This window comes from Chamaea fasciata, unplaced genomic scaffold (assembly GCF_029207755.1).
Source record: "Chamaea fasciata isolate MVZ Bird 193981 ecotype frontalis unplaced genomic scaffold, bChaFas1.0.hap1 SCAF_4, whole genome shotgun sequence".
Lineage (NCBI taxonomy): Eukaryota > Metazoa > Chordata > Aves > Passeriformes > Sylviidae > Chamaea > Chamaea fasciata.
In genome coordinates, this window is record NW_027094089.1 from 40,860,736 (window position 1) to 40,875,971 (window position 15,236).

General features: G+C 36.0%; 1 protein-coding gene across 2 annotated transcripts in view; it reads left to right on the forward strand.

The window, feature by feature from the left end:
* The window catches only part of DMXL1 (Dmx like 1), a 77,678-nt gene that overhangs the window by 44,255 nt on the left and 18,187 nt on the right, over positions 1-15,236 (forward strand). Inside the window, exons 24-31 of one of the 2 annotated variants that reach the window (XM_066181359.1) lie at positions 813-1,903; positions 2,161-2,352; positions 3,565-3,641; positions 3,816-3,943; positions 5,343-5,591; positions 12,092-12,252; positions 13,226-13,365; positions 13,696-13,781. In XM_066181359.1, the coding sequence (XP_066037456.1) occupies positions 813-1,903; positions 2,161-2,352; positions 3,565-3,641; positions 3,816-3,943; positions 5,343-5,591; positions 12,092-12,252; positions 13,226-13,365; positions 13,696-13,781 (2,124 nt within the window). Of the gene's footprint in view, positions 1-812; positions 1,904-2,160; positions 2,353-3,564; positions 3,642-3,815; positions 3,944-5,342; positions 5,592-5,970; positions 6,430-12,091; positions 12,253-13,225; positions 13,366-13,695; positions 13,782-15,236 lie in introns of those variants that run through there. The other variant, XM_066181360.1, reaches the window with a different exon arrangement.

Here is a 15,236-nt window from a genome sequence, read left to right on the forward strand (position 1 = left end):
TTAGCTGGTTATCTCAGTCCTGGCTGCTGGGAGAAATTGGAAAGGAATAAAGTGGTGTCTTGCCTTATTTTCTTACCTAGAATGTGCTTTTTCTTGTAGCTCTCTCTGTTAACTGTGCTATAACTCCTGATAGTAGAGAGAGTAAGGGTTTATTTCAGCTATCCTGAGCCCTTTGAAAGCTGTGTGAATCATCCGCTGCTGATGCTCTTATCTCTTCAGGGTTTTTCTTGTGGACATGAAAATGAAATAAATAGGTGTTGCACTGCTGTGTAATCCATTTATTTGTATGTAATACTGCTGCCATTATGTAAAAATGTTGGAGACTTTCTAGTTTTACTGTAAGTTGCATTTCTTTTTAAGATGTAGGCAAAAAGTACTAATGCATTTTTTTAGAAGAGACTTGAAGTAAAAATCTGTAAGATATAGCATCCTATTGTCATTTAGAGATGGAAGATGGGGACTTAAGAAATCTAAAATTAACAGAAAAGTGGTCTTGTTTAACTTCAGTAAAACTGGCCTAACTGCAAGGAAAATAAATGGTAGCCATTTAAATTTAAAAAGTCATGCTTGCTGCCCCGCTCTGCTTGTTTTTAGTATGTTTGGCAATGTCCTTCCCACTGAGATACTCAAGTGATAAAGGTGCCATGGAGGGTGCAAAGGAAGGTGCAGTGAAATAAACAGTAGAATGAATGCGTGAAGTAGACAACAGGATTAATTCTAAGACTTAAAAGCCTTCTGATGAACTTGGGACTTTGCAGATAGGTTATTTCATACAGAGGGTACATTTTCCTCATGCTGCCATATCTTTTCAGATGAGGGAGATGGCTCATCAGGTTGCAACCCTGTGGTGTTTAACTTCTATAACTACCTAAGAACACATCCTCTCTTGCTGAGACGGCATTTTGGCTCTTCTGATACATCTTCCACACATATTTGCCTAACAGTAGAAAACGGATTAGCTGACAAAATCAACCTAGGTGAAAGACGGCTATTTTTCACCACTGCATATGCTCATCTGAAAGCTGGTTGTCCTATGTTGGCCTTAGAAGTGTTATCAAAGATGCCCAAAGTTGTCAAGAGGTCAAAGTCATTCTGTAAATCTCCTAGTTTAGTGGATACTGGTAAAGATTTCTCTCCACATTCTCCAGCTAAAGAGTTTGAAACAAAAGATCAAGCTTCTAGTATTGATTGGTCACAGCCTGTATTTAATGGTCTAAGTTCATCTTCAGATTGTTCATCAGGAAAACATTCAAGTTCCACTCTATCCTTTGATTGGAGCCAGCCAAGTGCTCTATTCCAAGATGAACAATTGCAACTACAGTCAGTCAGTGATGAAAATGATGAGAGTGAAGATTCTTCCCTGGTAATGAAAGAGCTAAAACCTTTGAAGAAAACTGAAAAAATGCATGAAACAAGTTCCAGCTACACAGAATCTTCTAGTGTAGTTATTGACCAAGATATTCTAAGTCCATCAGAAGATATCATTTCAGCACAGTTGAAGTTTAGAGCATGCCTGAAAATACTTACTGTGGAACTTCGTACACTGTCCACTGGCTATGAAGTAGATGGTGGAAAGTTGCGGTATCAGCTTTACCAGTGGCTTGAGAGAGAAGTGGTAGCTCTTCAGAAGACCTGTGATTATGGTGTTGAAGTAGAAGAGGAACAGTCAGGAGTTAGAGGGATGCCAGATGAAATTACATTACATGAAAACATGGAAGACTTAGCTGACCAGGAAAAAACCATGCTACAGAAAGAAGACTTTCAGAAAAGACATCAATGGCTTCTGAAATACCAGTCTCTCCTCAGAATGTTCCTTAGTTACTGTGTACTTCATGGTTCACATGGTGGAGGCTTGGCATCTGTCAGAATGGAATTAATTCTGCTGTTGCAGGAATCTCAGCAGGTATGTGGGGGAGCTTAGAATGTGTTTTCTCTGTTTCAGGTTTGTAGATTTATTTGAAAATGTTTTGTAATATTTTTGAAGTTTTCCTACTGAAGCATACACCTGATTTTTATTAAATCTAAATATGTATTGAACAGGATTTTTTTTTTTACACTTTATTTTTGTTTTTTAGAATCCTTTTCCCCCTTTCAAAAGTTCTTGTGTTCCCTTAAAAAGTATGTACTATTGTTTTTTCTGTGTTTCTTGCTTGTTTTTAGGAGCAGTCAGTACAGATGCCTTCCAGCCCTTCACCAGAGCAAAGCTCCATACCTCTCCTATTTGCTTGCACAGCTAGTGCTAAAACAGTGGTGGCTAATCCATTGCTACATCTTGGCAATTTAACTCATGATATATTACATGCTATAATAAACCTTGATTCGCCGCCTCATCCAGATACTCAGAACAGCAAGGTATGTATTTTTTAACAGTTGTTTTGTTGTTGTTATCATCTAGTTTGCTGAAGTCACAATTTTTTTTTTTTCGGACAGCATGAAAACTTCATGCTGTGCCTATCTGTGACAAATAGTAAAACCATGAAACATAAACATTTTCTGTAGTACTTATTTTGTGCTATAAGAAATGTCCACTCATCGTTAAGGTGTTGAGCATCTGGTTCAACAAGCTGTTGTAGATTGGCCTCTCAAAACTGGATATTTGTCCAAGAGGACTTTATTACATGAAAAACATGTTATACTACATCATCAGCATATTTGTTTTTATGCCAGTGTGTTCATTATGTCTGTTATGTTAATGACAGATTCTGCATTCTATTCTTAGACCTAAGTAAAATTAAATGTTGAAGTATAAAAACTAATTGTTGGCAAAGTTCGGTAAACCTAGACTTTTTTTGTGAAACTATGTGTTTTAATAGTAGTTCTTAAAAATTGTTTCTGTAAGATTTCTCCCATATTTAACCTTTGACTGGAAATTAAACTTAGTCTTTCCTGAAGTTTTGTATGTGTTAAGTCCCAAATTGTGTCTGCTTTTACTAAGGATTTCTAGAGAACGCTAAAAAGATGGGTTAGTTCCTAGTTAGCTTTGTTTTAGAGAGAACAAACAAATAAATACAATAAACTGGTTTTATTTGAATGGAACCTTTTTGATCAACAGATTCTCTAGCTTTTTACCTTAGCGTGTTTTGTGATACATTAAGAAAAGTATCAGTGGTGCTAAAAGTACTGATCACTATGATACTGAGAAAATTTTGTGTCCAAGAGCTGCACAAGAATTGGTCGAAAACTAAGCTGCATTATAGTTTTCATTCTGAAATAGTCTTTGTGTTCTGAGCCAACAAGCTGCCAACTGTTTTGGGGTGTACTTACCTAGGACTGTTGTATACAGGCTTAATATGTTGCTGTTAAATAATTGAAAACATTACAGATAGAACTAATCTGTGATTATGTGTTGGTGGGGCAAGTGAGTTTTCCCCCAACCTTTTCATAGCAAAGTGAATTGATTTGTCTGATACAAATTCTGAAGCAAAAGGTGGCTTTGTAAGTGCATAAGTACTTTCACCTTTCATGTCCAGTGCTTGTTACACATATGTATGCAGAGTGAAAAGCTGTGATACTAACCACAGGTCACTTTGGGTATAATAAGTTCTGTAAAACTTTGTCTTACAGATATATGTAATGCATACCTTAGCAGCGTCGCTCTCTGCTTGCATCTACCAATGTCTCTGTGATGGCCACAGATACAGGTAAAGTCTGTGAAAAGTGATTTTTAGACAACTGTCTCATTGCAATCATGATAATGGATAGGGCACCAGAAGACAGGGACCACACTTGCCTACATCTAGAAAATGCTATCACTTGAATAGTTGTAAATGTAACTTCTAAAAATAAATGTAATTTCCCACATCTCTGTTTCACAGCTCATTTCAGGCAAATCAGTTCACTGGGACAGTGTACCAGACAGTCCTGTTAACTCAGCATCATTCTTTACAAACAGCAAGCTTAGAAGAAACAGCGACTCCCAGCACATCACCTGCTCAGTGGCCAGGTATCTAGACTTGATTTGTCCTCTTACGGAAAACTGAGTTATCTGGATCCACTGTAAGAGCATGTGGGTATGACTTTGTGGTAGTATTTGTGACAGTTTTGTTGAGTTCTTTGATTAAAATGTAATTTTTTTTAGAAGTTCGAAGTTAGTGCTTGTGATTATTCACTAAGTCAAGTTGGTTTATATTGCTCCCTTTAACTAAAAATGTTAGTGCTGGATCTAGAAAAGAGAGAGCAACTAAACAGGAGGTAAAGACATGTCCTGTGCTCTACTTGCTCCCCCTGGAGCACCAGCATTCTACTTCTTGACTCCTGAGAAGGATTGGGAAGGGTAAACATGGACAACTTTTGAACTAACTTGAAACTATTAAAAATGAGACATTTATAATAAATCATGGTTTTCTGTAGCTTATAAATTAATGTCAGATTTCAGGTAATACTTAGAGTGTGCTGAGATCTATGCTGGTGATACACTAGGGAGCTGCATTAGAGGAAGTGTTATCAATGTAATACATCTAGATATGAGCTTCAGTTTACAGCACTAACATAATGTAAGCAAAGTCAGGAAATGCATCTACTAATTATGAGAATTGTTTCTTAAATCAGAAAATCTCGCTTTAAAAACTTTCGAGGAGAGCGTGAGGCGGTCTTTATATTTGATGCAATGCTGTTTTTTCTGCCAAACATTATCACTGTATCTAGAGATTTTATAGAGAAGCTAGCTTGTTGTCTGTTTTTTTGTTATTTAATTAATCACGGGGTTAAATCTGTGATGACTGGGGTAAGAAATTTTCGACAGTTGTTCTTATGAATAACATCACCTCGAACTGACTTTTTTATGTTTTAGTAGATTCACATGCTATATGTGCAAATTGGAGAGCATGACAAAAAGCAGAATTCTTTGGCCATGACTGTGTGCATTTTCACTTGTGTGCACAAAGTGTCACAGTTGAAGCCACATCTGAAACTACACCCTTTTGTGGGAGCATAAAAACAGTTCAAGATATTTAGTACTTGAGTGAAAGAACACTTGCCAGACAATGTATAATGCAAGTTGATGCCCACGATTTTTGATTGGTTTTACCACTGTGAAGGAGGAAGATAGAATTTCAACTTACAGGATTATATTGTAGCTATAATAATCGAAATGTGTTATACGTTTCTTTAACTATTAGTCCAAAACAGGAAGCTAAAAAACTAACAAAATGTTAAAAATTAAGAGCTTGCCTCTTTCTCCTCAAGTTTTCTACTTAGGTTTCAATGTGTAGAGCTTGGAATTTTTCTATACTAAAAATTACTAAGTAGCATAGGTTGCCAGACAAAATAGCCATGATAATCTATGGTATGATCACACACACATATGTGCTTTCTTAAAGAATATCTTTATTTTATATAAACAGGAATGACGGCTCTCATACGTCTCTTGAATTCTGCTGGTGAGGAAGCCCAGCCGGGCCTCACAGTTCTACTTTGTGAAATTCTAACTGCGGTTTATCTCAGCCTGTTCATCCATGGCCTTGCAACACATTCTAGCAATGAGTTGTATAGAATTATGGCTCAACCACTTAACAATAAAATGTGGTCTGCTATCTTTGGAGGAGGATCTCATATGCCCAGCAGAGGACAGCAGCAATTAAAGACAAAAACTGGTCAGTTCTCTTGTTTTGTGTATAGTTGTCTCCTGGGATTTTTTAGAAAATTATGTGACTGCTGAAAGCTTAATTACTTTAAGTAGTTTGTGTTCAGTAATAATTCAGTATGGTTTTGGATTTGCATAGAGAAACAGGGATCTGAAATTATTGGTGTACATACTGTGTAGAAGAGAATAGTGAAGCAGAAGTGAATGCTATGGAAATAAGTTTTCCAAGTAGCACAGCTGCTCTCAAACAAGGGAGTTAAGTTGTTCTAAGAGAGTTGCTAATACTATTACAACCTAGTTTTTTGTGTTTATTTTAAAGCTTTCCAGTTCTCACCTACCTGGAATATATTCCCATTTTACAAATACAGTATGTTTTCTCTCTTTGACAGGTAGGCACTTCCCAATGCCTAGCCCACATCAGGTAGTAGTGTTCTCCATGGAATGCGTGAGGTTTTCCAAATCACTTACCTCGTTCAGTACTCATAGTCCTACCAAACCTTCAGGCAAGATACTAGATTTAGTTCTAGGCCTCTACATGCAGTTTGCTATGTGTGGATTTTTTTGGTGGTGCTTTTTTTGGGTGTTTTTTTTTGTTGGGTTTTTTTTGGAGGGGGGGGTTGTTTTGGTTTGGTTTTTTTTGCGTATGCAGAAAGACAGAAAAACTTCTGTTTGCAAGCCATGATATCAAAGTTTAAAGTAAAATTTTGTAATAAAAGGAGCCCATAAATTTGGTCTTTTTTGAAAAGAATATTGTCAACACTGTAGTATTCTTATGGCTCTTCATTAGAAATAAATATTAAATATAAAAATACTTTGACCATGGTTTGAAAAGATCAAAAGTGTTTCATATCTTTTTTGGAGTGCTGCTTGTTTTGGTTTTTTTTTTTAATATAAGCATTATTGTGCACGTGGATTTGTAAGTGTTCATTTCAGACATTACAAGTGGAAGATGTTTGGTTGATATTCTAAGAGCTCTTTAGAAAAGCAAAAAAACTTCAAGTTTTAAATTCAGGTAATGATAAATTATTGTCAGGTCCAGAACAAATTCCTGTAATGTTTTTGTTTTCCATATACTTATATGCCTTTTAATTTAGTTTGACTTCTATAAAAACATCAGCAAAAATGCTACAATTAACTAAGTTTTTAAAGGAAGATTGTTTAAAGACAAACTTACTTAAACTGATGACTTTCTAAATCACATCTGAATATATATATAAAGAGATAAAATATCACTTTTGTATTTAAAAAAATATTATTGGTATTTAGATTTATGTTACATATCAAAATGTCTTACCTTATATTTATGCAAAACTGTAAATGTGGTCTGTTTAAACCAGACTTTTAGAAAAATGTTTTCAGAGTAGAGATATTTAACCAAGAGTGAGCTCTTATTCTAGATATCATCAGCTTGCTCTGTGGTACTGAGTAAACATTTCTGTCTATCACTTTAGTAAGATAAATATGTTTGCTGTTACAGAATTGTCATAACTGGCTTTTGTTGGCAATTCTGCTAACAAGGTAACTGTATACTAAGCTGTGTTAATACTACTGCTATCACTGGTTTAAAATACTAAGTATCTTTACAAAGAAGTGTACTCTGAAATGCATACTAAATATAGCCTATCTGCTGCATGTTTTTTTGAAGAAGGAATGCTGGCTGACTGATTGCAGGTTCAATAAAAACATTGCTGGAAGAGTCCAGAAGCTCAAACTAAAAAATTGAGGGAAGAAAGAACATTTTTTAATACTAGTTTTTAGGGATAATGTCTGAGAAAGGGGCCTAGAGGTGTTGAACGTGAACAAACTACGCCATCAATTAAGTCAGCCTTGTTTTGAGCAAGGGATTGGACTGGGTGTCTTTCAACCTATGTGATTCTAGGATTCAGTGGGTTATTACTTGTTTTTAATGTGTGTTTATGTAAAGCAAATGCTGGAGAAAGCTTTTTTCTCCAAAGTTCTTTCATTGTCACATTGAAAAAAATGATGGGTGGAAAAAGGAAAAAAAAATGACCTTCAATGACGCAGAGGGATTAAAATCAGCTATATTTTTGTGCCTTTATTGTTTCTGACACCCAGAAACAAATACTGAGAAGTGACTGGAATGCTTGTTCCAGTCAACTATGCCATATTCTTCTGTAACATTATTTAGATTTTTTCTGTATCTTACAATTTTGTTATGCATAACTAGACTCTTTTCCCTTATGTTTACTTTTAGATTTTTGTGAAATGCTTCCACTCTCAAAAGGAGATCAAAAGCTAAAAATTCGGAATACTGATAATTCTAATAGAATAAGACTATGCATATCTTCTTGCCTCTCCTCCAGCCCTTTAGTACATATCTGAATGTGGGTGTTGATCTCCAAGTCTGAAACTTATTTAAAAGATCTCTATGTACAGCATTGGTCAATAAAGTTCTTTCCCTTTCTGCTCTTTGCTTTTGTTGACTTGAGCTTGTAGTAGCTTTGAATATAAAATTTCATGTAAGTAAATATGATTTACTTAATGGTAAAAACAGGAACCAAAAACCAGTACCTGGGATAGTCTTATAAATTCCTAACCCCTATTAGGAATTAGTTTTTAACGAAAAATTTGTTTTAGTGTCTCTGTCACAAAGATCAGACAGAACAAAGCAGTTTGAATGCTTTTCAAATCGCTGTACTTTTCAGCCATGTTTCTTGTTTTTGCAGTTGCAGCAAATGATTTTGGCAAACAGAACTAGGACATGATGTTTTGTTTTCCAAGAGGCAGTTATCATCTGAAAAAAACCCTTATTGTTGATAATAGTAGATTTTTTTCAGAATCACATTACCATATTTCTCTTGAAAACTACCTTAGAAAACTGTTTTATAATTTAGGTACATACAGAGATGGTAAGTTCTCTATCATCTGGAAGTTTCTTAAGAAAGAATTTGACCTTTGCTTTAACAGTTAGAAATCCACAGTTTCATTTCATGTATTCAGTTATTCCATCTGCAAGAGCAAATGAAGGAAAGTTGAAAGCAATCTGTCTTTTAGCTCTTCCTGGGAAGGTGGAAGAGCGGTAACAGATCTTCTAATCTTCATTGCATGTCTTAGAACCCTGCAGAAATTAAAGGATTTTCCTTGTCTGAAAATAGTCCAATATTCTTAGGAAACAACATAAATTCTACTTTTGTCTTGTAAGAAAAACAGGAGCAAAGATAAATGCTCCAAAAAAAAAAAAAAAAAAAAAAAAAAAAAAAATTAAAATAGATAAGAAATTTGAAAAAGTGAAAAATCAGTTATTTGAAATCCCAAATGACAGTCAGAATTTTAATGACATTTTTAATGTAGTTAATTTCTGTTGGAAAGTATAGAAAGAAATCTGCATTAGTAGAGTTTTTCAAACCACTTAGGTGATTGTTCTTTCATTTGCCTTACATACTGAATTTTTTCCCAATGGCTGGCCTGCAGTATTCTTAAAATAAAGTGATCCAACAGAAAGGAATAAAGTACTTTTTTAAAGTAAAACACTTGCTTTTTGAATTCTGCTTAGAAAAACAACCTGCTGACCTATACTTCTTATTTCTGTATCATGCAACACTTACTCTTTATTTCATGCCTACTGAATTTTTATTTTTTTAAGTAGTTGCTAAAAATTAGCTAAAAATTCAAAGTGATGCATGTGCATGCTCCTTAGCTGATAAGCTTTAAATAACGAAATGAAAATGCATTGTACTGCAGTTTATTGTGGTTTTGACTTTTAGTACAGGTAAGTGGATTTCAAATACTACCCATAACAGGAAAAAAAAATGGTATAGTATAGAAGCGTGCTATGGTATTCCAGTTTCAAAATGAAAGATGGGATGTGTTAATCTTTTATTAGATTCTGTATACAAGTTGTTTTGTGGCTGTTGTGGTTTAACTCCAGCCATCAGCCAAGCCCCAGGCAGTCACTCGCTCATTCCCCTACTGGCTGGGTAGGAAACGGTAAGGGTAAAAGATAGAGAAAACTTGTGTGTTCAGATCAAGACAATTTAATAGCAAAAGCTGTGCACACAACCAGAGATAAACAAGGTATGAATTCACTGCTTCCCACGGGCAGGAAGGTGTTCAGCCATCTCCAGGAGAGCAAGGTTGTGCACTGGTGACTTGGGAAGACAAACACTGTCCCTCCAAATCCTGCACCTTCCTCCTTCCTTGTCTCACTTTAAGCACTGACCATGATGTCAGATGGTCTGGAATATCCCTTTGGTCACTTGGGGTCACCTATCCTGGCTGTGTCTCCTCTCAACCTCCCAGACACCCTCAGCTGCCTCACCAGGGTGGAAATACGAAAGCAGAAAAAGCCTTGGCTCTGTATAAGTCCAGCTCAGCAATAACAAAAACATCTCTTGTGTTGCAAACACTGTGGTCAGCACAAATCTAAAACACAGCCTCACAATAGCCACTTTCGACAAAAACTAATTCTACCCCAGCCTCAACCAGCACAGTAGTTCAGCTGCTTGTGATGATAGTGTTTGTCTTCATATGTTGTCAAAAATCTTTCTGAATCCTGGAATAATATGTTTATTCTTGGTCAAGAAATGACCAGAAACAATGAATAAATTCCACTGACTAGTGTGGCCGCAGAGAATTTGTCCATTAGAAGAAAACAAAGAAAAAATGGTGAGGTATAAAAAACCTGGAAGTTTTTTTGAAAACCATGTATTAAAATCTTACATCGCTCAGAGTTACAAATTGTACAGTTGCCTCAGTTTGTGTTATGAGCAAGTAAGTCTCATATATGGAAATAAGTATTTGTAAATTACCACTGTTTTTCTTTTGTTCAGAGTGTTAGACCTTCTGCTTTCAAGTGATTGGAATACCCATAAGAGTTTTGAAGGACATATTCAGGCACCTGTCAAGACTCAGAAAGTCTCCTGTGGATAGAACATTAAAAAAATAAGGGTACAAGAAATACTTTATGGTAGTTTACTCCAGGAACAGATAGGTGTGCTGGCTCTTCTTTTGCCATCCCCAGCATTATTAACAGGAGAAAGTAATTTTAGAAGCTTCAGTGGTTGTTAGTTTTGTGGGCCCTTGGTAGCAGAAGGGAATAGAAAAGTTAAAACGATGAAGAACCCATTTGCATTTGTGATTGTTAGTGTTAGTTCATGCTTGCATCCGGTCTGGCCCAACATGTTGATGCCTGAACTCAATGATAAGGATACCTGTCCCTCAGGTGAGCTCTTTAAGCCTATGGGATTGCTTTCTTGTCTCCTACTTATTACTGCTTTTAGATCATAAGGTAACCCATGCTCCCCTCTGCTTAAGAAAACTGACACAATTAAATTGGTGTTTGAAGTTTTCTGGACTCCAAAACGAAGTTCAAGAAATCAACTTCCTTTTGCTCTTCTGTTTTACCTAAGTCATGAACTCACTCCTGTGTTTCATGTAGAAACTGATCTCTGTACATTATACGTATCTATTTGAAGACAGAATAAAGAAATCTAAAAAAAACCCCAACCAAACCACAACAACAAAATACCCAAACACAGCCTCTACCTTTTACAATCAAGTAGGAAATTAATTCAAGTCCATTTTCTCTGTTATGACAGATGACTAACAAATCTCCAAATGTAATTTATTTTCTCTCTTACTGCTTTCACTTCTGATGTGTTCTGGAGAGTCAGAACACTAACAGTTGGTGTCGATGACAAGTGACGATTGGTATCATTCCTCCTCTACTAATAGAAAGTATATATTGGAATGTGATTCCTAACAAGATCCAGAATTATTTCAGGGTATCAGGGGATATAAATGTGTTAAGATACTGCTGAAAGCTGGAGTGAGCTATTTCCTTCAGTACTGTAATTATCAAGAATGGAAGTAAACCATTGACACTTCTTAGCTTGAAAAAAGTCAATGTTGGGGCAAGCAAGGGGACCTCTCTACTCCTAGGATTTAGGGTGTTATTGCAAATAATTAATCTGTCCCTGTTTAATAAGCTGTATATTAGATTGTGTTAGTTAAAATGTGATCTTTTGTATTTGCTGGAGAAATGTATTGTCAGGGCATAGGGATTTAGCAGAACTGTACTATTTAGACAAAATACAGATCTCCACTAGAGGGAGACATGGAGTTAAAAGTTGGAGTACCTGTGGCAACCTAGTTTATTTGCAATATATATTCTGAAAAACAAGTCTTCTGGCTTGTCTTAAAAGCAAGAATAGTCAGTATTCAGGAGTTCTTATTGAAGTAATTTAGTTTTGTAAGATTTTTGCTTGGGTAATAAAATTTGTCACCTTTGTAAGAAGAGATCTCATGCAATTATGGGTGTATTATTTGTGCAGGGAGTTTTTGCGTTCTGGAGTTCTAGTTATATATTAGTTTTACATATTTGATGATTGACATTCTCTGTGTTTAGTTGTTACAGAAATGCTACAATAAGATTCTGAAAACTTGTAATGATGAAAGTTTTTACTTTTCATTATGAATTCCTTTATTAAAAGCAATAGGGAGGTAGAGCAGAAGATTTAAAGCAAAATGCTCTATTTTCTTCTCTCATAGGTGGAGAGAAACAGCAAAACCACTACAGACTTTCATCAAAAACCTCTCTGAAAGAGAATTCTCAGTTGCCTGAATTGCCATTGGTAGACCAACAATCATCATCTTACAAAGAAAGATTTATTCCTCCTGAGCTTAGCATCTGGGATTATTTCATTGCAAAGGTAATTTTTTGCTGTTTTGACAATTAAGTGTCTTCTATCACTTCTCGATTGGTAGTTATTCTCTTCTTAGTCATTATTCTAGGTACTGGTGTGATAGAATCTGCTTGTTTTTATTGCTCAAGTTTAGCTTTTTCTAAAATGCAGCCTATACATATATTTGAAACAGCTTTCTTGAAAACTGTTGTTATTCAATTAACTTATTTTCAGATAATGGTATGAACAAATTGTGTTGATTTTTATAATTACAGAGTACAAATGTGTAGATAATTACTGATCAGCTAGTTAGGGGAACAAGGAAATGTGAGATGTATTCATCAGCTATTTCAACTGGGTGAAATGCATGTGCATACCCACTGGAAATAAAATTACGTTGCCTTGTTAAGTCCATTATGGCAGATCTTTCTTTGTAGAAAGTTACATACTTCTGTGGAGTTGTATGCACATTTCTGTATCAAGTGTTATCTACATAATCAAGAAAATTAAGTAAGCGTATCTTAGGAGCAAGGACAAAAAAGAAAATGCAAATACTGAATAGCACAGCGAGGCAATGATAATGGGCTGATCATAAATATTCAACACTGTAGGGAGAGAATAGGATTTCTCTGAGCTCTTGGAAGAACTGAAAAGAATACACCCTGGTGGTTTTGGCTTCTCTCGACAAGCTCATGTGTCCCACATCTGGTTTGGTATATCTGGCATGAAAACAAAATAAGAATTGGAAAATAGTTAGTGTTTTAATTTTCAGCATTCGAATTGTCAGTAATGTAAAAAATAGTTAAGGTGTTAATGTATGTAGTGCTTATGGACAATTACCCTTTTTATGAGGTACAAACTCCAAATGTTGCTAAAGTCAGTAAGATATGACTGCTTTTTATAAAAAGCAGCAAGTATTATAAGGATTTTGTTTTTAAAAGGTAATTTAGAATGAGGTGCTGGCTAGAAGATATTTACAGAATTTTGTTGAAATTTTTAGCCATTTCTTCCATCACAAAGCAGAGTGGAATATGATTCAGAAGAGAGTAAGGAGAGTGATGAAAATGATGAAGACAATGACGGAGATATGTTTGCATCAAATTCACATAACCAAGAGCATTCTGATTCAAATTCTTACAGGTAAATAACTCTTTAGAATGCAAGATATTTTGCCATATCTAGAGTTGTGTTTCTCTTTCTTTATTTTTGAGATAATATACCAGTTATTTGATATTTCAGTGTATTATCTAGACTTAATAGTTAATTTTTCACAATAATTATTTTATCATTTTATTAGTATCTGGTATAGTGATTTGTGAATTCAAAGTACCTATAATATTCTAAAGTATGGTTTATAGTTTTCAGTAGTTTATAATGAGGATTTGAAGCTCTAAATTTAAAACCTAATACTGAATAACTGAGAAAATAATTTTCCGATTAGTAAATGACTTACTAGTGCTTTCTTGTTAGTTGGTCACTGATGAGATTGGCAATGGTTCAGCTGGTACTTCACAATTTGAAGATTTTCTACCCTTTGGCTGGACATGATCTTTCAGGTAATAAGCAGCAGAGTTGTCTCTTCATACCTAATTAGCTCATTTAAAATCAATAATGTTGAATAATATACATATGTTGTAGCTTTTAGTTCAAAAGTTCTTAGTTTTTCAGTGATACGGGAATAAATGTTCTGACACTGTTTATCATACAGGTATATTTATGAAATGACATGGTGGGTGGCTAAGATGAATGGGTGAGAAAGAATGCTCAGGTCTCTACATACTTACATTTTCTTTGCCTCTTAGTCACATAAGAGTGTTTGCAATATTAATTTCCTGGTGGAAACACTATAATTTTTTTGTAATTTAAGTAACATCATTCCTACTTCTTGTTTGATAGAATCATAGAATGGTTTGGTTTTGGAAGGGATCTTCAGAGGTCAGCTAGGTCCAACCCTGCCCATCACATTGTGGACAGGGACATCTTTTACTAGATGGTGTTGCTCAAAGCCTCACCTAACATGACCTCCCATGTCTGGGGCATCCACAACCTCTCTAGCAAACCAGTTCCAGTGTCTCACTGCCCTCATCATAAAAATGTCCTCCTTTTATCTGATTGAAATCTATTCACTTGGTGTGAAACCATTGCTCCTTGCCGTATTGCTACAAGCCTTGGTAAAAAGTCTCTTTGTTTCTTTCCTGTATGTCTACTTTAAATATTGAAAGGCTGCTAAATTATGTCTCTTGAGCCTTCTCCAGTCTAGGCTTAACAACCCCAACACTCTTAGCCTGTTTTCACAGGAGAGGTATTTCAGCCCTCTGACCCATTTTTGTGGCCCTTCTTTGGATCCCCTCCACAGGTCCCTGTCATTCCTGTTGTTGGGGCCCCATACATGGATATGGTGTCACAAGAAAAAATTAAAGGGCCAATTTCCCTCCCTCACCCTTCTGGCTGCTCTTTTTTGATGCAGCCCGATGTGCAGTGGGCTTTCTGGGCTATGAGCCAGCCCAACTTTTCATCCACTGGTATCCCTAAGTCCGTCTCCAGAGGGCTGCTCTCAGTCTGTTCATCGCTCGGTTTTGGTATTGGTGATTACCCTGACACAGGTGCACTTGTCCTTGCTGAAGCTTGTGAGGGTCACATGGGCCCACTCGTTAGGCCTGTCAAGGTTCTTATGGAGTCCCCTGGGTTTTCCTCAGGGAAAGCAGCTGCACCTCTCACCCTGGTGTTTTCTGCCAGCTGCCTGTAGGTGAGCTCACTACCCCTGCCTGTGTCATTATGGGAGAGAAGGAGCAGTACCAATCCCAGCATACATCCCTGAGGGGTGACACTTGTTACTGATCTCCATTTGGACATTGAACCATTGAATGTAACTCTTTGAGTGATGTCATTTAATCAGTTCCTTAGCCGTTAAATAGTCCATCCTTCTTGCTCCGGTTGAGAGGCAAAGATGCTGTGTGGGTTACTGTCAGAGGCATAACAGAAGTTAAAAGCAGAGGACATCAGTTGCTCTT